General features: G+C 38.3%; 2 protein-coding genes and 1 long non-coding RNA gene across 9 annotated transcripts; 1 reads left to right on the forward strand and 2 right to left on the reverse strand.

The window, feature by feature from the left end:
* Positions 1 to 143: 143 nt before the first annotated feature.
* Positions 144 to 1,667, reverse strand: LOC106925161 (uncharacterized). 2 transcript variants are annotated; one of them, XR_015765067.1, is made up of 5 exons: positions 1,513 to 1,667; positions 1,242 to 1,324; positions 925 to 995; positions 813 to 882; positions 144 to 288 (listed from the first exon to the last, which is right to left on the reverse strand). It is a non-coding gene; the product is annotated as an uncharacterized LOC106925161 (long non-coding RNA). The 2 variants fall into 2 exon arrangements; XR_015765066.1 differs by having other exon boundaries at positions 813 to 995; positions 1,513 to 1,666.
* Positions 1,668 to 3,082: 1,415 nt separating this feature from the next.
* On the reverse strand, positions 3,083 to 15,663 carry LOC106925160 (uncharacterized). 4 transcript variants are annotated; one of them, XM_088011770.1, is made up of 26 exons: positions 15,545 to 15,663; positions 14,942 to 15,066; positions 14,452 to 14,547; positions 13,858 to 13,929; positions 9,926 to 10,004; positions 9,666 to 9,712; positions 9,504 to 9,584; positions 9,301 to 9,372; positions 9,098 to 9,208; positions 8,904 to 9,017; positions 8,028 to 8,105; positions 6,926 to 6,968; positions 6,793 to 6,833; positions 6,647 to 6,698; positions 6,445 to 6,557; positions 6,224 to 6,310; positions 6,052 to 6,147; positions 5,878 to 5,976; positions 5,694 to 5,795; positions 5,528 to 5,599; positions 4,561 to 4,617; positions 4,439 to 4,489; positions 4,248 to 4,352; positions 4,093 to 4,164; positions 3,954 to 4,010; positions 3,083 to 3,811 (listed from the first exon to the last, which is right to left on the reverse strand). In XM_088011770.1, exons 1-26 carry the CDS (start codon positions 15,564 to 15,566, stop codon positions 3,347 to 3,349), a joined length of 2,409 nt encoding a protein of 802 aa, XP_087867896.1. In that variant the 5' UTR covers positions 15,567 to 15,663; the 3' UTR covers positions 3,083 to 3,346. The 4 variants fall into 4 exon arrangements, with proteins under 4 accessions (XP_087867896.1, XP_087867895.1, XP_087867897.1 ...); XM_088011769.1 differs by having other exon boundaries at positions 9,095 to 9,208; XM_088011771.1 differs by lacking the exons at positions 4,439 to 4,489; positions 4,561 to 4,617 and having other exon boundaries at positions 9,095 to 9,208.
* Positions 15,664 to 15,743: 80 nt separating this feature from the next.
* On the forward strand, positions 15,744 to 24,648 carry tp53i13 (tumor protein p53 inducible protein 13). Of its 3 annotated transcripts, none has more exons than XM_088011773.1 (10): positions 15,744 to 15,762; positions 18,311 to 18,558; positions 18,675 to 18,752; positions 19,047 to 19,082; positions 19,373 to 19,431; positions 20,450 to 20,528; positions 22,538 to 22,666; positions 22,764 to 22,955; positions 23,083 to 23,953; positions 24,030 to 24,648. In XM_088011773.1, the coding sequence occupies exons 2-10, from the start codon at positions 18,442 to 18,444 to the stop codon at positions 24,134 to 24,136; spliced, it is 1,668 nt and encodes a 555-aa protein (XP_087867899.1). In that variant the 5' UTR covers positions 15,744 to 15,762; positions 18,311 to 18,441; the 3' UTR covers positions 24,137 to 24,648. The 3 variants fall into 3 exon arrangements, with proteins under 3 accessions (XP_087867899.1, XP_087867900.1, XP_014854773.2); XM_088011774.1 differs by lacking the exon at positions 15,744 to 15,762 and adding an exon at positions 15,790 to 16,106; XM_014999287.2 differs by lacking the exon at positions 15,744 to 15,762 and having other exon boundaries at positions 16,124 to 18,558.
* The last annotated feature ends 156 nt before the right edge of the window (positions 24,649 to 24,804 follow it).

Consider the following 24,804-nt stretch of genomic DNA (forward strand, 5'->3'; position numbering starts at 1 on the left):
TTATAATTAATGTGAAAATACTCTATTCAGTTCTACAACGTATATCCCTACTTTAACATCAAACCTCTGCAGACTTGAAAAAAATAGCAGCCACTGCCATCTTGTGGCGAGATCAAAACACAGAAGGTGAAATACGAAGCAAATAGACTTCTTGTAACCGTTTATTTCTTCAGATCAGTTTTGTTTCACATTGTGTACAGGTTGGTACAGACAAACCACATACACCATTATAACAAACACGAATGGAGTGGCAGACAGAGCAGGCCAGGTGCACAGGGGAGATCAATCCTGAAATGACAGCAAATGTTACTGGAGAAGATACAGTAAGAAAGAAAACAAAAGAGATTCATAACTCCCATCTTTACTTTATTAATCTAGTTGGGTTCAAACAAAAGGGAAGTAGGGAATTAACAGCTGTCAGACAACATTCCTTTCACGACGACTGTTAAACTGGTTACTTCTCGCCCACTATGGGCTGGGTAACCGCCACACATGAATCTGTAGATTCTGAATGATAGGAACTCATCCATAAACAGAGTATGCAAACATATGGGGTGTGGTGCATTATAAAATGCGCAACACCAGTAAGACCAGTTATGGATGCTGTACACACAGGCTAGAAAACAATGATTTTGCTGTGAACCTGTGACTGCAGGTGTGACTGCAGGTGTGGCGACATGGTGCATGTTCAGCTGCATTTCATTGGATTTTCTATGCTTTCTAAAAATATTAGAATTGAACATCTGGTAAAGTTCTTCTTCAGAGCAAACAGGACCAGATATTTAGTTATCAAATAAGTGGGGATACTCTACCTCATCACTGCTGGAAGATGATGAGGAACCTCTCTTTTCCTTCTTTTTCTTCTTCTTTTCACCATCTTTGTCCTTGGACTTTTCCTTGTGATCAGACTTGTCCTTGGACTTTTCCTTGTGATCAGACTTGTCCTTGGACTTTTCTTTGTGATCAGACTTGTCCTTGCTATCGGACTTGTCACCCTGAGAACAGAAAGAGTTTGCACAGGATCAAACTGATGAATGATGGCTCTTGGGGTACACGATTCATATAACAGAGCAAGACCTGCACTGCTCAAAAGCCTCCAGATACGCGTAAAACATGGATGCATTTTCAAATGACAAATGTAAACACAAATCCGCAGCATTTCCTTGTAGATTTCCGCCATTGAAAAAAAGAAGAAGAAAAAATCCTGCTCCTGGTAGCGACTAGTTGCAAATACCTCTTACCTTTTTATCTTTATTTTTTTTCCAAGGTAAGCTGAACTCATCCTTCTGTGCGTCCTCCTTCGTTATCTTCTCCTCACCCGCAGCTGCAAATGAGGTAGTTTGAAAACTTACATAGCCAATATCAAAGACTTTCGAGGAGAAGCATTGCGTAACAAAGAGATTTGTTGCACAAATCTCTTTTTATTTTTCTAATAAAGTCCCAGAAATTACAGACGGATACATATCAGCAAGGGATAGTGAAAAGTATAATGCGTCATAGATTTATACATACCTGAAGAAAGATCGAAACTCATTTTGTCGGTGTGTTTTTCCGAGCTTTGCCGCCGCTGAAACTTCACCTCTCCAATTTACAGGAAACCTGTTTGTGGCGCACCTAAAGTACAAAACTAGAGCCACGCCCTCGTGGCAGCTCTCCCTTTTGTTGATGAGGAAATAACTCCATGATGGTTTATTTATGTCACCCCCGTGTGCTGCTGCTGTCGGACAATAGTTATTTCGAGTCGCAACAGAAAAACGGGGCTACGTTAGGTTAAGCTAGGTTCATCTTAGAATTTTGAATAATTGCCGGATTTATTCAACATTCATGCAGATACAAAAATGGAAGAAATTTCAGTTCTGCGCTAATGCGCAATGTATTTGGAGGGTTTACGGTGAACATTTAAGCTGCTATTATGCAGAATAATGTTTTGCTGATTTGTTGGAAATTTTGTGCATATTTGTGCTGCGTTAACAGGGGCGGTCCCAGACTGTTTGGTGCCCCGGGCGAACAGACACACGTCACGTCTGTGCGGTTTTCAACATAATATTCAAGATGCTTAGATATGAAATGCACAGCTGCACACATCGACTTCCATATTCATTGGAAACACTGGTACAGTAGTGTTAAAAGTCTTTAAATAAAATAACTTTTTATGGCAATATCTCACTGCAAAATATTTAGAAAAATGTTTTACTATTGGCTGTAGATGGAAACTGTTAAGTAACGCAGAGGATCTGTGAAGCTATTGGTGGAGTTTGCTTCTGAAAGGCATTAGGGCATTGTTTTACTGCACAGGCTACACTGTTTAACATATTATATTTTAAGTAAGAATACCATAAAATTATATTTCAGCAGGATGATGGTCCAACATAAGTCACAGCTCAGGGATAAAGTTGCAGAGAGCTTTAGATAAGAGTCAATCCTGCAGGCTTTGAATATTTCACTGATCACAGTTCAGTTATTCAATTAAAAAGTGAAAGAACATGACACAACTGCAAAGCTACCAAGCTCTACACCAAAGCTGACAAGATGGGCAAGGATTTTTTTTTTAAGAGAATCAGACATTGATTGTATCTATCGATGAGCTGCAGAGATCCACAGCGAAGGCTGGGAAATCTTTTGACAGAACTATTATTAGCTGATTTGCAGCAGTTTACTTCTTGAAAGCAGTAGTTAACACGTCATATCATAGCACACCAAACCCCACACTGATATGTTAGTGGCAGCACAATGTTGTGGTATTGCTATTAAATGGTGAAACTGTTCAGAGCTAACAAGAGGATGGATGGAACTATAGGACAACATAATATCCCATCAGAGGCTGTAAAAGACTTGAAACGGGGCTAACATTGGATAGTTTAGACCAAAGAATATTTTTTCTGTAGCAAAACTAGTCAGATCAGATTTTCTACATATCTAAAATGTCCTTTGTTCCAAAGAATAGAGGAACTTGCCATGCAATGTTTATATCTTAAATCAGTTTAGCACATCCTGGATGTTCCAAACTGATGCACACAATTTTCCAAAAGTCTTGCATGTGTAATTGTGGGGGTACAATAAACACAAAATAATGACATCACAGTTTTATTGTCCAAACCATTTGAAATTCTTTAATGCAGTTGAAATTTTGCTTGTTAATAGTGAAATTTTCCTGCATTTTCATGTTCAAAAAACCCCAACAATTTTTTTTTTAATTATTAGTTTTTATTAGTGTTAACTCTCAAGAAGCCAACAGAGCTGACTTGCACGTATGTTCAATGACCATGTGTGAAACAGCCATAAAACATACCCAAAAGCATCGTTAGCATTGATCTAGATTGATCAGCACTGCTTTCATCTGGTCATGTCATGGTTGGTAAGGCTTGGGGCCTCTCAGGAGGTCACTTGAGGAGAGGGTGGTGGTGGTTCTGGTCGTTCCATCTCCATACCTCCTGGGGTTCCCCATCAAGGCCTCCATGGGGCTTTTGGACCTGTGAGTTGGAGCCTTGTCTCCAACGGTCAGGTTGGTGCTGGTGTAAGGCGACTTGTAGGTGGGTGAAGGATCCGTCTTCACAGCAGAGGGAGGTGACACAAAGGATGAGGACCCTGTGCTGCTCTGATCAGAGCTAGCGCCGCTGGATGCAGATGACAACTTATAGGTGGCTGAAGGTTTCGGAGGATCCATCTTCACCGTGGAGGAGAGAGACACAAAGGACGAGGATCCGGTGCCGCTCTGAGCAGAGCTGACACCGCCGGAGAAAGAAGGTAAACTGACGCTTGAGTCTGAAGACTCTGGTTTGGGCTCACTGCTTTGGTCACCTTCAGGGCTTTCCTAGAATGTAAATGACACCAGCCTTTAAAAAAAAAAAAACAACCCAAAAATCTAACTGGAAAAGCAGAGCAAAAACAGGTCATGTGTTTTTCTTTGAAATCGGGACAATCTGATGACATGTCCATTTAAGGACTCTCTTTACCTGCTTGTCCTTCTCCTCTTTATTCTCCTTGTCGCTGTCGGATGATTTGGATGAGTCCTGCTCAAACACAAACAGATCAACACTCCTTCATCTGGCCTTCAAAAAAAAGATAAACCCACATTTTTTTCCAATAGAATACCTTTTTCTTTTTGTCTTTTTTCTTCTTTTTCTTCTTCTTCTTGTCATCATCACTGCTAGAAGAACCTGAGTCCTTGAATGAGAACACAGAATTAAAACTGGATTTCAGTTTCCTGTTCATTGCACAGCACCTCAACAAGCTTTTTTTAATCAAACCTTTTTCTTGTCTTTCTTTTTCTTCTTCTTCTTGTCCTTTTTCTTCTTTTTCTTCTTCTCATCATCACTAGAAGAATCACTAGAAGAGGAGGAGGAAGAAGAATCCTGGATGGACATAGTAATTGATGCATTTTTAGTCTTTTCGGTGAACCAAGTAAATCACACAGATGCTTGAATGATCAATCGACCACCTTCTTTTTCTTCTTTTTCTTGTTCTTCTTTTTCTTGTGCTTCTTTTTCTTCTACAATGAGAAAATAGTGGTGAAACAATCTTGTTTCATTGTATGTTTGATTTTATAACTGCACATCGTACCTTGCTGCCATCACTATCAGAAGAAGAAGAAGAGCTTTCATCAGAAGAGCTGGAGGACTGGGAATGATATCAATCACATGGTTAGATTTACAAAGCCTCAGCATGATGGACACATACATAGTGACATAGTGGTTGTTACAGTGAATAGTTTTCAGAAGCAGTTTCCACCTGTTGGAAAGTCAGCGCTCACTACAAATTTTACATCTGGTCTGTCTTTCTATAGAATGAGACCTGTTCAGGTCAAAAAAACATATATTGGGGTGTAATTGGTGAAGAATTAATTGCTATTATAACTACTATCACGTTAAAAATGTGAAGTACTGATTTTCAGTTTAAGTGTTGATTAAAGTGTGAATTATCCATCAGTTTTTTGACTTTTTAACCTCAAAATTTAAATATTTTGGCTGCATTGTTCTGTAACTTCGGCAACTGTTTCCATAGTACATGCATACTTTTTGTTATTAGACTGTACAGATTTTACAGTTTTGGGAATGAAAACACTATTTATTGTAGATTATTTCAATTATGTGACTTACAGGTAGAGTATTTTTAATCTTGTCAATGAAGGCCTCTTTGAGACGCATCACGATACATTTGTGACAATGGAGCTAAAGATGCTTATGAAGCTAATGGAAGCTGACGATTCAATCAGCTCAAAGAGAAACAAAACATACGGGCAACTAAAAATAATATTTTTAAGGATAGGAGCTTGTTTTTAACAATACAGGCAGTGATTTTCCTTTGGAAAACTGAAAACCTTTTGAGCAGGGTGGGTGGTCGAGGCGGAAGGGACGCTGGTGAAAAATATTTTAACTTTGTATTATCTAGATTTCTCCAACTATAATTTGTCTTAATGCAAACAAACAAAAACTGTGAAAAATACCAAAAGATAGTTGAAAACACTATCCTAAATCTTGAGCAAGTTAATGATGGAAGGGATGAAGCATTGCAAAAGGACTCTCTCTACCTTCTTTTTCTTCTTCTTCTTCTTCTTCTTCTTTTTCTTGTCATCATCACTGTCAGAGGAAGAGCTAGAGTCCTGTCAAAAGCACCAATGTTAGCGCAGTCTGTTATTCGTATCACAATGAAAACCTAAATAAAGCCAAGACAAAACAGAAGGGCTATGGTCAAACCTTATCCTTCTTTTTCTTGGTCTTCTTTTTCTTTTTCTTCTTCTTCTTTTTGTCATGCTCACTATCCGAAGAAGAAGATGATGAAGAAGATGAACTCGAATCCTGCAAAGGAAGAAAAAAAAAAAGATCATTTTATTCTACTTTCAAGAATCAAGTAAAACATCGTCCCTAAAGACTATCCAACCTTCTTTTTTGTCTTCTTTCTCTTCTTCTTCTTCTTCTTCTTCTTTTTCTTCTTCTTCTTGTCGTCCTCACTGTCTGAGGATGAGGAAGAGCTGGAATCCTATGAAGGAAGAACACCAAAAGTGAAGCGTGAACCAGAACCTCTCAAACATCAATGCATGTTTTTGTCGCAAACCTTATCTTTCTTCTTTTTCATCTTCTTCTTTTTCTTCTTCTTTTTCTTTTCATCTTCACTATCAGAGGAGGAAGATGAAGAAGAAGAGCTAGAATCCTGTGAAAGAGGGAAACCAATGATATAAGGCAAAATGCAAGATGACTTCTTGTGAAGAAGCAGACAGAATGCAAACCTTGTCTTTCTTTTTCTTCTTTTTCTTCTTTTCATCCTCGCTGTCGGAAGAGCTATCAGATGAAGACGAAGAGGAGCTGGAAGATTCCTGTGAGCAAGAAAAAAAAAATAATCACAATTTGTAAATACAACTGTTTTACAGAATGTGTAATAAAAATGGTGCACTTCTTGTAGCTTCTTGTTATTTTTAATGCAATTCTCCTTAAAACAAATCTAATGCACCTTTTTCTTCTTCAACTTCTTCTTCTTCTTTTTGTCCTTCTCTTTCCCTCCTTCTCCCTCATCATCACTCAGGTGACCATCCTCAATGCCAGAAGGAAATGGCTGTGCTCCGCCTAGGGGACAGGAGACATCATAGCAACCTCAAAACAATTCTTCATGGAGCAGTTTGATCAGGTTGATACCCAGAGAGCTGCACACCCACCAGCTTGTGTGGTGGAGAGAGTGCCCTCTACTGCTGATGTAAGCTCTTTGTCCTGCCAGAAAGAAACAAAAAACAAACAATATAGCAATGATTTTCACTGAATGAGCATTTGTAATCATGCATGTGGCGTTAGCAAGATTTTCCACCTTGTCAGCATCTCTGCCTCCATCAGCTCCCGTCTCACCACCTGCAGCGTAAAACATAAGCCGGTTGATCACACTGATGCACTTAAATCAGCTTGGTTATTTGTGTTTTGTTCTCTGCGTGTACATTTCTCACCTTCACCTGAAAGAGCACTGCTGGGGTCTTTTTGCTCTTCATCCTGAGAGAATCACACAAGATCAAGATCAAAGTTGCTTAATTAAACTGAGTCAGAATATAAGATGAGGTGCTAAAAAATGCACTAAAACATATAAACAGCAAATATAAGAACTCAGAAGAGTGGAATTTTTATTCGTCAGCTCCATTAGTATCAACTGGGTGTGTTACTTATGATGCCATTACCTTGTTTTATGTATTTTTTTATTTATTTAACAATACACTGAACATCTGAGAATGTCCCATTAGTGCTTCTAACAGGTCAGATTGGAAATTAAACAGGAGAAAAGTCAAGCCGTCAGTTTCACTTCCAATGTCAAGCATCTAACACTGAGAGGTTGGTGAATGTTCATAAAATCTTGTCACTTTATTATTGGATCATTGCTATAATAACTGAGGCACAAATTAGTCACTTTTTAGAAGTTTAGTACATGTGGCATGTTGTTGCTGCAACCAACATCCGTTTTCTGTTTTGTTTTTAATCTATGGCAACCATGCTCAAATTTTGTATAATAAGATTAAAAATGATGCATTATTTCCTCATTGTATTGTGTAATCTGTTACCATTGAAATGTAAGGCAGATTCATGTGATGGGCACCAGTATTTGGACTAACATTTTGAAACAGCAATAAAGCATGAATTTAACTAAAACTTAGTTGTAAAGTTATAATATTCTCATTCATTGACAGTGATTCACAGGCTGAAGAAGTTGTAAATGTGAACAATAAATGTCCAAGTGGAATATAAGCAGAAATTTCAAATAACCCTGACCTCAAAGTCCAATATTACTGCTGTGAATATGAAACCTGGAGAAACCTGAATGCATAAACAAACCTTTTTTTTTTTTTTTTTTTTTAATTTAGGTGCTTGTTTAAAGCAATTCATCCAATCATAGGTGCTTCCGCAGAGAGCACCTATGATTGTGGGTAAAATAAATTTTACCTACAATTAACCCCACAGCAACAGCATCAAGATAAACACAACCTTGTGCTGCTTATTACAACAGTTAGCCTTGTTCATGAGCAGGGGCATTCAGTTTGCACAATAAAAGAAGAGATTTGCCTTTTTCTTATCCTTTTTCTTCTTTTTCTTCTTCTTGTCTTTCTCACTATCAGAGGATGAAGATGAAGAGCTGGAATCCTGCATGAATTAAGAAAAAAAAAAACATCAATACTTAATTTATTTTAAAAAATTATGAGATGTCTAAAATTAGCGAACAATAAAAATGGCATTAGCCAATATAAAGACAAAAAATGAGCTGAAGAGCAAAGAATTGGTTCGGGGGAATGTGAAAATGAAAATAATAGCGCAAAAAGCTGCAGGTCAGTAAAATTACCAGCCACAGGAATTAATCAAAATACAGGCTGAAACAAATTTAGTCATCTTGAGATGTTGGGTGAAACTTTTGAGAATCTAGATCCTCCCAAGAGGGGGAAGTGTGTCCCTGAGGGTTTGGGATGACAGTGGCTCACGAGGTAAGAGTTCAACCCCGTGTATCTCAGTTGTTGTGTCCTTGTCAAAGACACTTCATCCGCATCGCCTGCTAGGTGTGGTTCAGGGGCCTGGTGGTGCCCCTTTGACTACAATGCTCCTGCCACCATCTGCGTGTGAATGACTGAATGTACTGCAAAGCTCTTTGGGGTCCCAAACACTACACAGGCACAAACCATTTAGCATTACCGTTTTCAGAGAATGTCTAGATCTTAAAAGTAAATGTACACATGCTCCATTAACTTTCTTAATGACTCTGTTGAACCACATTTCAAAAGTAATGTCTGATTTTAATTGGTTAATTTTTAGTAGATTTTTGCAGTTTCAAGTTATTTTAGTGACCATGGTGGGTTTTTCGGTCATTAACAGAGGGGTACCAACAAGTTGTCAATGTGTGTAATTAGAAAAATATAATCTAGTTCTGCTTTCCTACAAATGACACATAACCTTTTTCTTGTTTTTCTTTTTCTTTTTCTTCTTCTTGTCCTTTTTCTTCTTTTTCTTTTTCTTGTCATCCTCACTATCAGATGAAGATGAACTGTCAGAAGAAGAACTTGAGTCCTACAAGAAAAGAGAAGTGAATGAGTTGTAATCACACCTTTACAGAAGGATGAGATTGACATGTTTCCACATTTAACCTTCTTCTTCTTCTTCTTCTTCTTTTTCTTCTTCTTCTTCTTCTTCTTCTTCTCATCCTCACTGTCAGATGAAGAAGAGGAGGAAGAGCTATCTGAAGAAGATGAACTTGAATCCTATAAAAAAAAAACAGTAATTAATTGAGATATATATTTTTTAATTTTAGTGAACAGACTGGGAAATCAAGATAAACACGAGCAAATCATGCCTTCTCCTTTTTCTTCTTTTTTTTCTTTTTCTTCTTTTCATCTTCACTGTCAGATGAGGAGGAGGAAGAATCCTGGCAGAAAAAAAAGAACAACAAAATATTATATTTAATTAAGATGTGGGTTAGGAATTTCATAAAGTTCAAAAAGCACCTAGTTATTGCATCATAATCACAAGAATATCTACTGGGTGATATTTTCATACCTTGTTCTTTTTCTTCTTTTTTTTCTCCTTATCCTTTTTCTTCTTCTTCTTATCACTTTCGTCATCTGATGAGTCGTAATCCTGAATACACAGCATTTACTGCATTACATGTAAAGTTTTAAAAGAAACATGTTTGATATAAATATTGATATTTTTCCTTACAGGCTTCATGTGCATGCCTTCTCCAGTTTCTTCCAGACACTCGGGACCTGAACACCACAGATTCCAAAAAAGAGAGTTAATTTTTTAGTAAACATTTGTTTCCTGACCACAGGTTCACACAGAAACTGTATGGACAAAATGTAGCCAGAAAGCAGCATTTATACTTTAATGAACTGGATTAATTATAATCTGATAGGGGTTTATTATCATTGAATGCTTATGATCCGAGAAGGCACAAGGAGAAATCGGTGAATGTTTACCTTCCTGACAGACAATAATGCCCTCCCAGACCTTCTTTTTTTTCTCCTTTTCCTTCTTTTTCTTTTTCTTCTTCTCATCCTGTAGCAAAATATGGAGCACAGTATTTTACAAGTGATTTTTTTATTTTCTATGATCCATCAGTGTTGGTCATCTAGGGAAGACTGAGAATGTAAACATCTGCTTTAGCTTAGAAAAACAATGAGAAAAAGAATTATAAGTAAATAAACTACTGGTTTGAGCCAAAAAACAAAGGTAAAATAGGCTGTAGTCATTTGAGTGAAGGTTATACCTAAAACTTTTTTATATTACCCATCCATATTAACAACCACATTGTAGTGGGATTTTTACTGAGCAGAAAATTGTAGCTGAACATCACCCTGAACACATCTATGATGGAGGCAGCATTATGTCTGGTAAAATGTGTTTCTTCAGCAGAAATACAGAAGCTAGTCTGAATTTTTGGCGAGTTAGATGAAGCCAATTGCATGACAGTCCTGAAACAAAACCAGACTTAAGACCTGAGACTAGGGTGGTGTCTCCTTCCAGCAGGACAGAGAGTCTAAACCTATAGCCAGAGCCACAGTGGATACATTTAGGAAAGAATATGAAAGCATTAGAATAGTCCAATTAAAGTCCAGACCTGCACTGCAAAAATCACAAAATCTTATCAAGTATTTGCTCTAGTTTCTAGTGCAGATATTTTAGTCCACTTGAAATAAGACAAAACTAACTTACAAGTAAATTTTTTCAGGACTATATAGCAGCTTGTTTTGAGTCAATAGTGATGAAAAAGTACTAGTTCTGTTGGCAGATAATATCACTGATAACCAAACATTTTTCCCCATGTTATAAGTGAAAAAAAATCTGCCAATGGAACCAGCACTTTTTTTTAAAAATCAAAATAAAGGAGTTATTTACTCAAAACAAGCTCCAAAGTATTGCTGGGAAGTTACTTGTAAGTTAGTCTTGTCTTAAGATATTTGCACTAGAAATCAGATCAAAAATACTTTGGTAAGATTTTGTGTTTTTGCAGTGTAGATTTAATTTAGAAATCATGTCAAAAATTGATGTTCAGACGCTACAGATCTAATCTGACTTAGGTGGAGTCTGTTGGCAAAAATAGTTTCTATAGATATGCGAAACTGATAGATACACGAGTTGCAGCTGCAATTGTGGAAAAGCAAGTTCTACAACGTGTCAACGTACGAGGCCTGGATACAAATGCAGGCCACATTTTTCTTTTACTTTTTTTTGTTGTTTGTTTTGTTTTTTTTGCAAACTTTCTGCCCTAAAACAAAATCTGTTTTACCTTCCACTGCATGTAGATGCGTTGCTTTATGTTAGTCTAAGACACAAAAGTCACAATAAATCACTTATGTGGTTGTAACATGAAGATATGTGAAAAAGGTCAGGTGGAGCAGGACAACTTTGTGTCTGCAGTCTGAAACACTTCATATCTCTGTGAACAGGCAGGTAAAATGGATCCACATGAAGTTACGTAGCTTACATGTAAAAACACATACAGCTGCATAAAACTAAACCTAAAATATTTTAAGGTATTTGGGTCATGATCTTCAGAAATAAAGCAATAAAATCTTACACCCTGCCTCCTGGACGGCTGGATTTACAAAGAGTGATTCAAACATTCTAGCTGGGTGTGTTCCTCTCCTCGGTGCTGCCTTGTGCTATATCAAGTAGACGACATGGGAGCCCCTGTCTTGCTTAAGAGGAAACAAAAGCCAGAAATTTGCACACCTTAAAACCAGCGTGTCTTCTTAGAATTGAACTGCGTGTTTGCAGGTTCTGGATTTTCCAGTTGTTTCTATTTTGCCACCCACTCTCCAAGAAAAACCTACCTGCCATCTTATCCTGTGATGAGACTGCTAACTTTAATTTTTTTTTTAAATAATTAAAAAGGTACAATTTTATTTAAAAGTTGAAACCGATAACATAGGTGACTTGTTGCAAATTTATATTGTTAAATCTAAATTTGCCACGTCGACATAATAAATTATATGGATGACAGTAAATTTTAGATTTCTTTATTCCAAAAGAATAGTACTATTTCACCTAATGTCTTTAAAAAGACTGACACCTGCTTGGAGCAGATGTTTCATGTTTTTTTTTGTTTTTTTTTGCGACAAAAAGCTTTAATTGGACGTTTTTGATTGAAAGAACCAATTTCTCTTTCAGTTTTCAAAAGGAAGTGTTAGTGGTTCACACTGCATAATGAAGCCTAAATAAGTGGGCACTCTCTCACTGGAATCAGTGCTGTTGGAATTTATCCTGAAGTACTGACAGGTACTTTGGAGAGAACATGTAGTTATGACATGTCAGAGCAAAGGAGTTTTGCTCTGACATGTCAGGAGTTTTTGTTAGTTGTGCAAGAATGACGAATCATGTGGCGAATGCTGACTTTCTCCCATTTTGTTCACATTAGACATTTAAACTTATTTGAAAAGGCTTATTTGTTATAAATGCGTCACTTTCTTTGCCGTTTTCACAACCAGCACAGAAAAAGCTCAGTTACATACAGATTGTCTATTTGATGCCCCCGTTGTGGCTAGGATCTTGTTAAGGAGAGACAAGTGGACTTTCATCTCATTAAACACGCTGAACTAGATGCAGATGTGATGTGGGTCTTTGAGCCAGAATTAAACAAGCACTTAACAGAATGTCTTGCAGAAACATATTTCATATTCTCCAAATGATTCTGAATGAAATACTCCACCATAAGGCTCATAATCTTCAATTAGTGTGGAACTCAACCAGCGGTTAGCCCAAGAGGTGGACGATTGATGTAAAGTTGTATTTCAAAGTACACACATTCTTTGATGAAAAGGTACGAATTGATTTGCTCAGGAGTTACAGGGAATTACTCTGTTCTCCACTGAGAACATTAAAGCAAAACTGCATTTTTGAACCAGTGAGCGCCATGGTAATGAGCTGGAAAACTGTCCTCAGAAAGACTAACAAGCTGAGGAAGTTTGACCAACCGTCAGTGTTTTCACTTACTAATAACACTGTGAGCAGTTTAGCAGCAGTGAAGCATAGGGGTGGATTTGTTGTGGTGGGGGTTTCTGTGGGCCTGAGGGATAAAGTACGAATCAGCATCATTTCAGGGTCTGTCTGAAGGTATTAGATATGTGAAAAATATAACCAATCTGATGGCAAAAACAGATAGCTTTACGATATGACGTCTTGCTGATGCAGGTACAAATTATTACAAAAATGTAGAGTGTCCTTTAGGGCTGCGCAGTCTGGTAAACAGCACACAAAAAGGCTGTAATCTGTGGATTTTCAAGACAACTGGAGTTGGGAACTGTTCCAAATACCTGCCGGTTTTGACCCACAAACTTAAAGTGACGTCCGACAAGTTGAGGAAGAAGTGAGGATTCATTTCTTTTAGCATCTCAGAGTCCAAGCATACATCGAAACTAACAAAAACAACAACAACAAAAAAAATGATTTCACCAGAAGAAAGTTGAAGTTTTGGAATGACCCAGCTGAGCCCAGAACTCAATCTAACAGGAAGTCTGTGGAGTCACTTTCAGAGGGCCGGTGTTGAGAGACGTCCTTACTGGAGTGGGTAAACATTGTTGAGTCAAAAAGTACTAAAACATCCAGGTCAGGGGTGTGTTCTCCTATGACAGTCACTATATTAACATTTTTAAACAAATAAATATTTTATTATTTTAGGTTGCATATTACAGCCATGTATGTACAAATGTTATTTCACCTTTATTAGTAGAAAGGGATTCATCAGGGGAGTGTGTTGGGTTGTGTGTGAGGCTGGTTACAAAAGCCAATTGTCTTTTTTTGGTGTTGTTGACATATCGGTTTTTAATTGGTCATCAGAAATGTTGATCATATTCTTTTAATATAAGCAGCAACCAAATCCTTGACCAACATAAACTGGTGCACAACTTACCTCACTGTCACTGTCTGAGGAACTACTGGAGGAAGAAGAAGAAGAAGAAGAAGATGATGATGAACTGGAGTCCTGTTGAGAAAGGTACAAGGAAGTTACTTCATTTCATATTTTGCATAAAAATATATTTAGTACCCAAGTAAAAGAGTCAGTAAACAGTCTGGAATGAGGATAAGCCACAGATGAGTAGAGGAGTGTAGGGGTGTAGCTGGCAGCAGAAGGGTGGAGCTCTACAAACACTCTGCTATACACACAACGGAAAGTTACACACACACACACCCCCACCTACGGCTACTATGCTATGATCCAATCCGTCAGTTGTAACACACTGAACCAAAAATTTCCATCAGCTATCTATCTCCCACAAATGGTTGCGTGGCTATATGGAGCGAACACAACACTTCCCCTTCTCTGTCAATAAATTATTCACAGTTTCGGTCGAAGCCACACCCGAAAGAAGGTGACCACAGCAGCAATTTTCATGATTTCATCATATTACACACAAGCAAAATAGAAACTTTGTAAGCATCAATCTCTGCACACTCTGTCTCGATTTCCTTTATGATGCTTTACTGAGATTCATCAAACACCTACCTTCTTCTTCTTCTTCTTCTTCAGCTTCTTTGTCTTCTTCGCTTTTTTGCCAATACCCTCATCTTCACTGTCTGGAGAGCTGTCCATTGAGTACATCTGCAAAAATACAAAAAAATTGTTTCCCATATAACCAGAAATTCTGAGGATTCAGATAAAGCGATTAATTAACAAGTGAAATGGTAACACCTAGCAACTCTTAATCTGAATAAATTATTGTGTGTGTTGTGTTATTAAATAGAATGTTAAAGGTTTGAATCCACCTTCTTCCTGTCTCAGGAAGTTGCCCATCTGGATTTCCGTATCAGTGCATAAATGTGTGAGCATTTGTGAGTGCAAATGGGTGGATGTGGGGCTCTAGTGTGAAGCGCTTTGAGTGGTCAAAATGACTGGAAAAGCGCTGTTATTTGTTCAGTCCATTTACCACTTGAATTAAATTAATTAGTAGACATTTAGTGCTCTGCTTAAAGGTGGTCGTGTCCTTCCCATTTACCAGTTCATCATCATTTCCTGTCGGCTTTCCAGGCTGACCCTCACTCTGCTTCTTCCCGCTTAGGTCTGCATCTTCTGTCGCCTGCAGATCTCCCGCTGGCCGGATGCCTGAAGGAACGGCTCCACCTGGTCGATAGCAAGAAAGATACACGTATGCTTACTCGTTTTCTGTTAACTGACTGCAAAACGTCAGTTAAAGTCAAGTAGGTGGCATTTATCTACAGACATAAAGAGGACTGGTGTTTTCAAAACAATACTTTTTTTCCCCCCTTACTGTTTGAATTAAAGCAAATGAGACTTGCATGGATGCACTTCCCTACAATCTGACTTCCTGTAAAGGTCAGACAGAATGAATTTATTCAAGCAAGGCTAGAAATGTTGTCATATAAATCCTATGCCTTAATCTAATGGGTTATTCATCAGCTACAGATATAGAGAACTGCAACACTCAGTTAAAAAAAAAAAAAAAAAGCAAAACACCTTTGTACTTTTAGCAAATCACAACGGTTGTGAACAGGACTTTATAAAGCAACTGAAGTCAAAAAAACAAACAAACAAAAAAACTGATCGCCACGTTTGTCAACTAAAAGCATGGCTTGCAAACCTTTGGAGAGGGAAGAATCCATCTTTGTCCAGGCGTCTCCTCCTTCCAGGAGGACCAGGTCTCTTCTGATGGACACACCTGTGAGAAAAGGTGTGGCTGTATAAAAAGCTTGTGGGTGGGGAGCTGAAGTAGGCGTAAGCTATAGCGGAAATCCAAAACAACTCGTTTCAAATTAAAGCCCTCTTAAAAAGGAAACAGCTACAGAATTTTCATAGAAGGTAAACTCTACCAGGCAAGGATCAGGTGACTTTTATAGAAATAACTGCTTTGTTTGATTAAATTACTCATATTTTCAATATATTTCGCGCATTATTTTGTTTGTTTAGATTGTATTTTGAAAGGAAAATTATTTTTACCTGTGTCATAAGAGGCTTTTTACTTTGTGGCCTGTGCGAGCTGGTAATACAGGTTCCACTGCAGGCCGAGGATTGTCAACACTGTGTGTCGAACGCTTTAAAAAATATATTGCAAAAGTTCTTACGACTTTACTTATTGTTTCATAAACAGGATCCCAAAGTACCAATCTGTTTTGAAAACAAAACGATGTTTTACAACATATAAAGTAAGGCAATAGACATGTTTCACAATGTTACAATTTTACGTAATGCTATGTATGATTTTACATTGTTATTTCTCGACAGTAACATGTACAAATGTCCCTTTAAAACATACAATTTCTTTCCAGAGGATAAACGGCCAATAGTAAGAGCTTTTTTTTTTATTATGCCTGCGGCTTCCGTAGACTGAATATGTAAAGCTACAACAAAGCGCAATACCGGAAGTAGAGTGTTTAACCAATTAAACCAATTAAGGGTGTTTTTTCTTTTATTAATGAATAAAAAGTGACTAATTTGGACAAATCACCCATTGTCACTTCTACATATTTTGGCAAATAAGGAAAAATAAAATATTCAGTAACATTTTTTATATCTTAGATGTCATCATAAAAGAAAACAATTGAGGTTTTATGTTTATTTAATGTCTTATGGTTAAAACACATTGTACTTTTTTTTTCCTCTTTGGAAAAAACAGAGGAAAAAAATATAATTGGAATTTTATTTCCACATGTATATATAATATTTGTCTAACAAATTGTGTTTTAGTAGGGTTTCCTAATTATTGTTCTTGTTTGCATGCCTGTTTCGTTAGGTACATTCCTAATGTAGCATTTTTTGTTACTCTATCAAAGATTTTGAAAAGGGTAGTTTACCAACAAATACTCCTCTCAGGTAAAAATACATCTCTTCAATGCTTTCAGGTGTTTAACCACAACACCGAACTGAGACTGCATCTGTAAAAGTCTGAAGTTTAATCAGATGTGATGTCACTAAAATGCATTCATTGACATTTCTGGATTTCAGTGCTGTATTTGACACCATACATACTGAGTGATAGACCAGAAAAGTGGGTGGGATTGTTTGAGGCTATGATAGAATGCGCTAGAATTTAGCGAGCAAATGAGAACTGCTTTGTTTCATTTGGCACATGTGAATGTGAGCAAACAATGATCAAATGTGGTGTTTCTCAAGACTTTGTTCTTGGATTGTTATCTATGTTAATACTCCTCAATCTTGCTCAGATTGCGGAGCATTAAAACATATCTTACCATCCATATGCAAATATCATTAAACTTTATATTTCTGGGTCACCGCATGACTACTATCCCTTAAAGCTTTTGACAACATTATTAGTGCTTGGTCTGGCCTGTATTTCCTCCAACTAAATGCAGATGAAAGAGATGTTTTTTGATACGTTTTAATTTCTGGTCCCAAAAACTACAGACCAAGATATGAGCTCTCAGCTAGGCTCTCAGTGACTAAATACCTCAAGATGAGAAAGAAACCCAGACTTAGGGCTGACTTTAAATAAGCACATAGTCTATCACTATGTCAGCTTTGTACCACCTTAAAAAAATCAGAAGTATTAATGATGTCTGAAAAAAAAAAAACAAAAAAAAACATATCAGTCAGCTAGCTGAAGCTCAGTCAATATGCTGCTGATTAGAAGTGACCACGCCACACCTTGGCACACTGTTTGAAAAAGGAGTGATGTTATGTCTTGTTAAAAAAAAATCATGTGGTTACTCAGTGTTTTTCCAGGACAAGCAATAAATGTGAGAAGGTAATAGTTGAACCTGTTGTCTCCAAACCTCCTTAATTCAAAATTGATATTCTTGTCTCCATCATTCCTACAAAGATACAAGATTATTTTATTAGTTTATTTTTTAATCCATATTGGCTGTATCTTTTCCATATTATATGGTCATCTTTTATATAACTTTTACCCCAATATAGTTAATTTGATTTAGCATTGCTCATACTTTCCGTTAAAATGCTTTAATTGCCTCGTTTATGAGTTTTGCTTTATACATTGACTAATCTTACCTTTGTTTTTGTCGCATTTGTAAAGCAGTTTTCCATTTCACTATATAAAAAGTGCCAATAAACTGGGCTAAAAAACCCCCCAAACATTCTTATTCCACGCATGTCTAATAAGCTTTTGTGGATAGGTGAATAACGCTTTTACTTTGAAATGCAGACGGAAATGGCAGTTTTCAGCGACCTTGCTATCTTAACTAATATGTCGCCCGTGTGAACTTATGGAAGTGTTTACATTTCTCTGCTAAGCACTTTTGTGTATGTTATTTACTTTGTCTCTTGTTAATTTTGCTCTGTGAAGGAAACACAACTGACGAGACTTCAGACAAGCTAAGAGTGAATAGACACACCTTTTGTTCAACCGACCTTTTGCTATGGTTCCGTTTAGTGCTTTTGGGGATAACGAAAGGTCGAAGGTTGTTTTTGCCAACCGTCTCTTGTTAGAGCACTACGGGGAAGCTATGGAAACCAGCTAAATGCGGGGTTTATACCGACTTGAATGAGTGACTGGACCTCACCATGCCGAGCCAAACGGGCTCCCCGCCGCTGACAGCGACTCTGCTGGCGGCGCTGTGGCTCGCCTTGGGTCGGTGCGGTGCTTCCGAATCTCTGGGACCAGGATGTGACAACGGAAAGGTAAGGTTGTGTTATTATAGCTGTATCACCGATTCAGTGTTTGTTTGTTGCTCAGCAGGAGCTACATTCAGTCATTTCAGCCCTGTAACTACATTTACTTTCTGTGTGTGTTTCAGCTATATTTGGACAGAGACCTGCCTACAGATGCGGTTTATTGGGGGTGTTCAGTCCGTTCCCCGCCAGAGTCTGCTCAGGTAACCATGGATACAATAGACGTCCCTGACTTCATCTACATTATTCGTTATCTCTTTGACCCAGTGAGGTAGGCTGTGTTAGACGACAAATTTCAGGAAGTGAAAACAATCATAGGAAAGCAACAGAGATAAACTCTGGACATTCAGCTCTGCTCACACTACATCATCCCCTAAATCTACATACTTCACTTGTAGACACGTTTCAGACCGAAGTGCTGGGCATTTGTCAGCTTTGATGTTGCTCAGGTTGCTCTATCAGCAGTTTAATGGGGTCATTCTTATTCCTATCTACAGAGACTTCCAAGTATTGACACCGTGTGTGACCCCGAGGTGAGTAAACACTTTACCAAGCACTTTCCTTTCCTTTTGCTGTCTTTGTTGAATTGTTCTCATCCTTTTTGTTCAATGTGAACATCCCCTGGCTTCATCTGATAGCCAGGGGATGCAGGCATACAGGGGCAAACATTAAGCATCCACTTAGCTACAGAAGCTGGCATAAGCCTCCCTTTTCAGTAAATTAAACTTAAAAACTGTTACCAGCAGATGTCTTTGGATTTTTCCTCATACTAATCATAAAGTTTTTAAAAGTTAATTTGTTTTGATTTTCTCTTACATCATAGCCAGCAAGGGAAATATGCATGGATTATCTGATCCCCTACAAACACTCCATTCCCAGCAGGTAGGTGTTCACTACCTTACTAATGTATTAACTTTTATCCATGGTACGATAACAAATTTTGATACATTTTATGTGATTTACAAATTAGCACATAATGGTGAAGTGGAAGGAATTTCACACAGAATTTAAATATTCCTTATAAAAATAAGAAAAGTGTGACCTGCATTTGCACCCAACTCCTGTTTAATTGGAAATTTGAGCTCAACATATTAGGTGGAAGACTTGATGGGCAGTACAAATATTAGTCATAAGGCACAAATCTAGCACTTTATAGAGGATTGACTGGAAGAAAGCTATAGAAGAAATCCACAGTAAATATGCTGTAGAAGATGCTTTGTTTAGATAAGACTAAAATTGAACATTTTCAATTTGCTTAGGCATTTCACGCTAAACAAACCATCAATTATTTCTTCAACTGGGACAAGAAAGCTGCTCAGAATTCTCTGGGAGATGGATGCAGCTAAATGCAGGATGATCCTTGAGAAAACCCTGTAAGAGACGGAAAAGACTCTCAATAAGCCGAAGAATACAGCTTAGCAACAATGGAGTTGTTTAGATCAAAGCATGTTCATGTGATAAAATGGCGGAGCCAAAGTCTAGACCCAAATTGAATCGATAATCTTACGCGAGACTTAAATTGTTGCTCTCCATCCAATTTAACTGAATTTGAGCTTTCTTTCTTTCTTTTTTTTTTTTTTTTTAAAGAAGAATAACAAAAGCTCTCACTCTGTAAATGGCAATTCTGCTAAGGTCTGATTTAGTGGAGCTGAATAAAAATGCATGCCACACTTGTAAGTTTTTATTAGAAGAAAATTTGAAAACCATGTATCATTTCTCTTTCACACTAATTCACCTCTTATTTAGTCATCTGTCACATAAAATCTTAAAAATATCAGAACTTTGTGGTTGTATTGTGACAATATGTGTAATAATTCAATTTCTGCAAACATCACTGTTGTAAAAAAAAATCTATATATGTGCAAGAAATAAAATGAATGTAACCTCTTTTTCTTTTTAGTGGAGCATTCAGGCCAGTAATGGCAGAGAGTGGAGAGTACTTGTATTGTCCTCCTCAGCGGTGGCTAAATAATTTGCATGTAAGTGTCAAAATCCAACATTTTTAAATTCAGCTTTTCTGTCTGTTGCTCATCCCTCTCCTCACGGGAACTTACTGCCAAGTCGTTTGACTCCAGTCTGTTGAGATGCTTTACAAGTCCCATAAAAAAAACCCCTCTAAACCAAGATCTGCATTCAATTCTAGCTCTCTGTCATATATTTAGATGTAAACAGAGTGGCTGTGGCAGGAAAATGTTGCTTTATTGTCATATTTTATGCTAAATGCATTGGAATCACAACTTTGCAGGATGTACTTTGAAGGATTTACTAAAAAAAACTCAATGCAGTTTGAAAAAAAAAAAAAAAGCAGAAAAAAACATCTGTTTATTAATTTTACTGTTGTCATTTACACCTCAACAATAATCACCTCAAAATGTAATGTGAAATAGAAAATAATACCATAGTGATATCTTTCTAGTATTGGTCATAATCCAGGCTTTGTTATCACAGGAGTGGAAACATGATTTAACACGTCCAGATCTTAAGATACCCTTTGGGACTTTCTCCCAAGAGAACTGAAAGTGAGATTCAGTCAGTGTGCTGTTGCTATGATGATTAAGATCCAAGTATTACCTTCTACCCAACTGCATTCTGTTTACAGCTACATATTAAATCCTTGAAAACCACAGACTTAAGTAGTAGTAATGTAATATTTACAAAGCACTTCAGCTAACAGGAAAGAAGTAACTTAAAACCATCGGCCTGTGCTGTGAAGTAAATTCAGCTCATCCAGGAAGTTTTTGTATTCTATGACTCAACAGACGTCACTGTAATCATACTAATTAGCATACTAGCAGGTCAGGCTGTTCTTTTCCCCCCCCACCCCCAACTCCCAGATCTTAGCGCCGTCATTGCTAAAAGGTGCTCATGGTACAAGTGGAATGTCTTCCAAATCCACATATTTCTTGCAACAGGCAACAAAGTTAAGATAAAAAAAAATGTAAAATTTAGTCACATGAAACAGGCTGTTTCTGAGTGATTCATGGACAGTAAATATAGAACTTTTCAAATTACAAAAATGCGCTGTGAACAAAATATTTGAGCGCTTTACCTTTTAACCGTTTCAGATCACTTAAATGTTTCAGACCTGAACTAATTTCCATGTCACATACACATAACCCACATTAATGGAAAATCTATTTTTAAAGATTTACCTGTAATTGACCACATTTGTGGAAAGCAGAGTTCAGTCAGACACATAATCAAGAAATCCCACGAAAGAGAACTTCTCTAACATGTAGACTAAAATACATCCTAAATCAAAACGTCATCTGAAGAATATATATATATAAAAAAAATCAAAGATCTAAAGCAACTGAAGAACAGATTAGACTCAAGGTTAGTGACATTGTCAGTGTGGAAAGGAACACAAAGCCATTTTTAAAGCCTTTGGGACACCTGCAGAACAACAGAGGTACAGACCTACCCTTTAAAGCACAGAGGTCAAACTCCAGTCCACCAGGGCCGCAGAAACGTTTGGAATTTGACTGTCCGGATACCGCAGCACCACAGATGGTACGGCTCCTGTGTTTTCAGAGACACTGAGCAACTCGGAAATGATCCTGGCAAATTCACGATCACCTGATGAAGCAGATAGATAGATGAAGCATAACAGTGACTTTCACCAATCTGAAGCTTTATTTACTTTTCCAACAAACTCATACTTAGTGTTTCATGAAGTCTCAGGTTGGTTGTGATTTTTTTTTCCACTAATAAAATGATGAAATAAAATCAGCTTTTTGTATTTACTCAGGTTATTGTTACATTTTTAAATTTGCGTGATGAAACCTTACGTGTGACTAAGTGTGATGACTTTCACACGATCTAGGATCACATTTTCTGTTTAACCTCAGAGGTCAGAGCAGCTGACCTGCAGGTACTTTTAGACAAATCATCTCTGACGTCTTATAGAAATGTTTCGCTTTTCTGATTTAGGTTACAAAGTGTTTCACCATTTGGTCTGACGTGTTTTTTTTGTTTTTTTTCCCAGCATGGTGCCACTGTTTTGCTCTACCATCCCTGTGTGGAGCTCGGTGAGCGTCGCCTCCTTTCTGTATTGGCTCGCTCCTGTCTGCCGGGTCACATCATCACTCCACACCCACAACTCAGCAGAGACATGGTAAACACCACTGTTGTTTTTTTTCCCCTTCACTGCAGTTAACACTCAGTTTAATAATCTGAAGGGTGGTTTGTAATGGGATGCTTGTCATCCTTAGCCAATAGCCTTGGTGTCCTGGGGTCGCACGTTGGAGCTGACCACCGTGGCCTCTTCAGAGGTCTGCGATTGGCTGCAGGCGACACAAGCCACCAGACGTAAAGTTGAAAAGAGAACTCAAACCAGGAAGTACAACTTCCTGTTGACCAGGTCAGCAGGCCTGCAGCATCTGGGGCCATCAGCAGAAAATAAGGTTAGAAGATTTGGTGAAATACATTGATTTTCTGTTGATTTACATGTGGCATCATGAGTAAAATGATCAAAAATAAGAACGTTGGTGTTTGGTACAACACCAAGTAACTACTATTTTAAATCCATAGGTTTCTGTGAGGCAATGCTGTGAGCAGACCATTTCTTCTTTGCTGAGTGGAATCACTGCGGCACCGCCTGGTATAAAGAAGGATACCTTGAGACAAATTAAAAAGGGAAGGAAATATAGGGAAATTCGAGCTGCAATTGCAAAATATAACAGAGCTGATAAAATGACAAATGACTCCAGTCAGATCAACAAAACCATTCCCCAAAGAACAGCCGATGTCCAGAATCACAGCAGCTCGCTTGGACCAGAATCAGACTCGCATCCAGGACAAACGCGTCCCCTGGATCCTTCTTTCCAGACTTCTGAGTCCGAGACCCGGAAGCAACATCAGACTTTTACATCATCGCCCACCCCTCATCTGGTGTTGCACAACTCTGAGAGTCTGCTTCAGACTGATCCATCTCAACATGAAGGTGCAGACTCTGTCAGAGACGGCATGAAGGAGATAAAGACTGCTGAGGGCCTCATGGTTAAGGGCAGGACGAAGGATGAAGAAGTGGTTGATGTCAAAGAAAGGGAGGCTGAACATAATCGACTGCCCATCGTCAAGCCCCTTCCCACAAAGTCCAGTTCCGCTTCCAAATCCCAGTCGGAAACCAAGAAATCCAGCAGCAACGAGTGTTCTGACTGCAAAGCAGGCGAACGCTGCGACTGCTCTAAACCGTCCGCAGTGGCTAGCCGGGGCGCCGTGGTGAACATCGGACTGCAGAGGACCCCCAGGACGGATGAAGCAGTCTGGGCCGCAGCAGCGCTGGGCTTCCTGCTGGTTCTCCTCACGTTGTCTATTCTTCACACCCGCCTGTACCGCCACTGGAGGACCACACCCAGCCTGTACTGGCGCGACCCGCATCAGGACTACGACAGCGTGGCGGGTAGGTAGGACCGCACGGGGATCTGATCTCCGTGTTGCTGGGAACGAGTGCTCACTGTGATGTGCTTGTGTTCTAGACGTGATACGCAGGAGGCTGAGAATCGCCAAGAGGCGGCCGAAAAGAGGCCGAAGGAAGGAGTGCGTTCTCCTGCCGAGCTCCTCCAGCTCCGATGAAGATCCATAGTACGAGGCTGGGCTTCAACTAAATAAAAGAATAAAATAAAGATGAAAACTGCATCCAGATGAAGTGAAGAATGTGTCTAACCAAGCAGAAGATGCTTTAAATTGGACTTGTCTCCTGTTTCTTCCTGGTTCTACAGTGTAGGTGCTGTGGGCCACAGTGGCGTAAAGTCGGCTCGATCCTGAATTCATCTCTGGTCAACTGCATCATTGTTTTTGATAAGGGTTGTTGGGCAGTAAATCATTTAAAACAGCAATTTTTAGGAACTTAAAAAAGTGTGGCCAGTTGGGTTTTTTTTCTACATGTTTAATTACTTCATTGACCTGCAAAGTCTTGAAATGTACGTTGCTGTTATAAGCAACACTTTTGTAATGTGTTTTAATGTTTACAGCTATTTTGTTCTATATAGGATGTGGTAAAATGTTTTTCACCTACGTGTGAATGGGTACGCTGGTTCTGTTAATAGCCATAGGATGTCCTTGCAAATATTAAAGATCCCAAAGTCTTTTGTACAATGCCTCGCAATGGTCTTCACGCCCCTGGAGCTTTTTCAAGTTGTGTTGCCTTAAGAAACAAAGTTTGATTAGTTTATTGGGATGTTTTGGGAATACACAAAACCAAAGTAGCACATAGACATGTTTTGGAAGGAATGAGACATGGTTATTAACATT

This window comes from Poecilia mexicana, unplaced genomic scaffold (assembly GCF_051168715.1).
Source record: "Poecilia mexicana isolate PSO_F unplaced genomic scaffold, ASM5116871v1 scaffold_13, whole genome shotgun sequence".
In the NCBI taxonomy this organism is placed as follows: domain Eukaryota; kingdom Metazoa; phylum Chordata; class Actinopteri; order Cyprinodontiformes; family Poeciliidae; genus Poecilia; species Poecilia mexicana.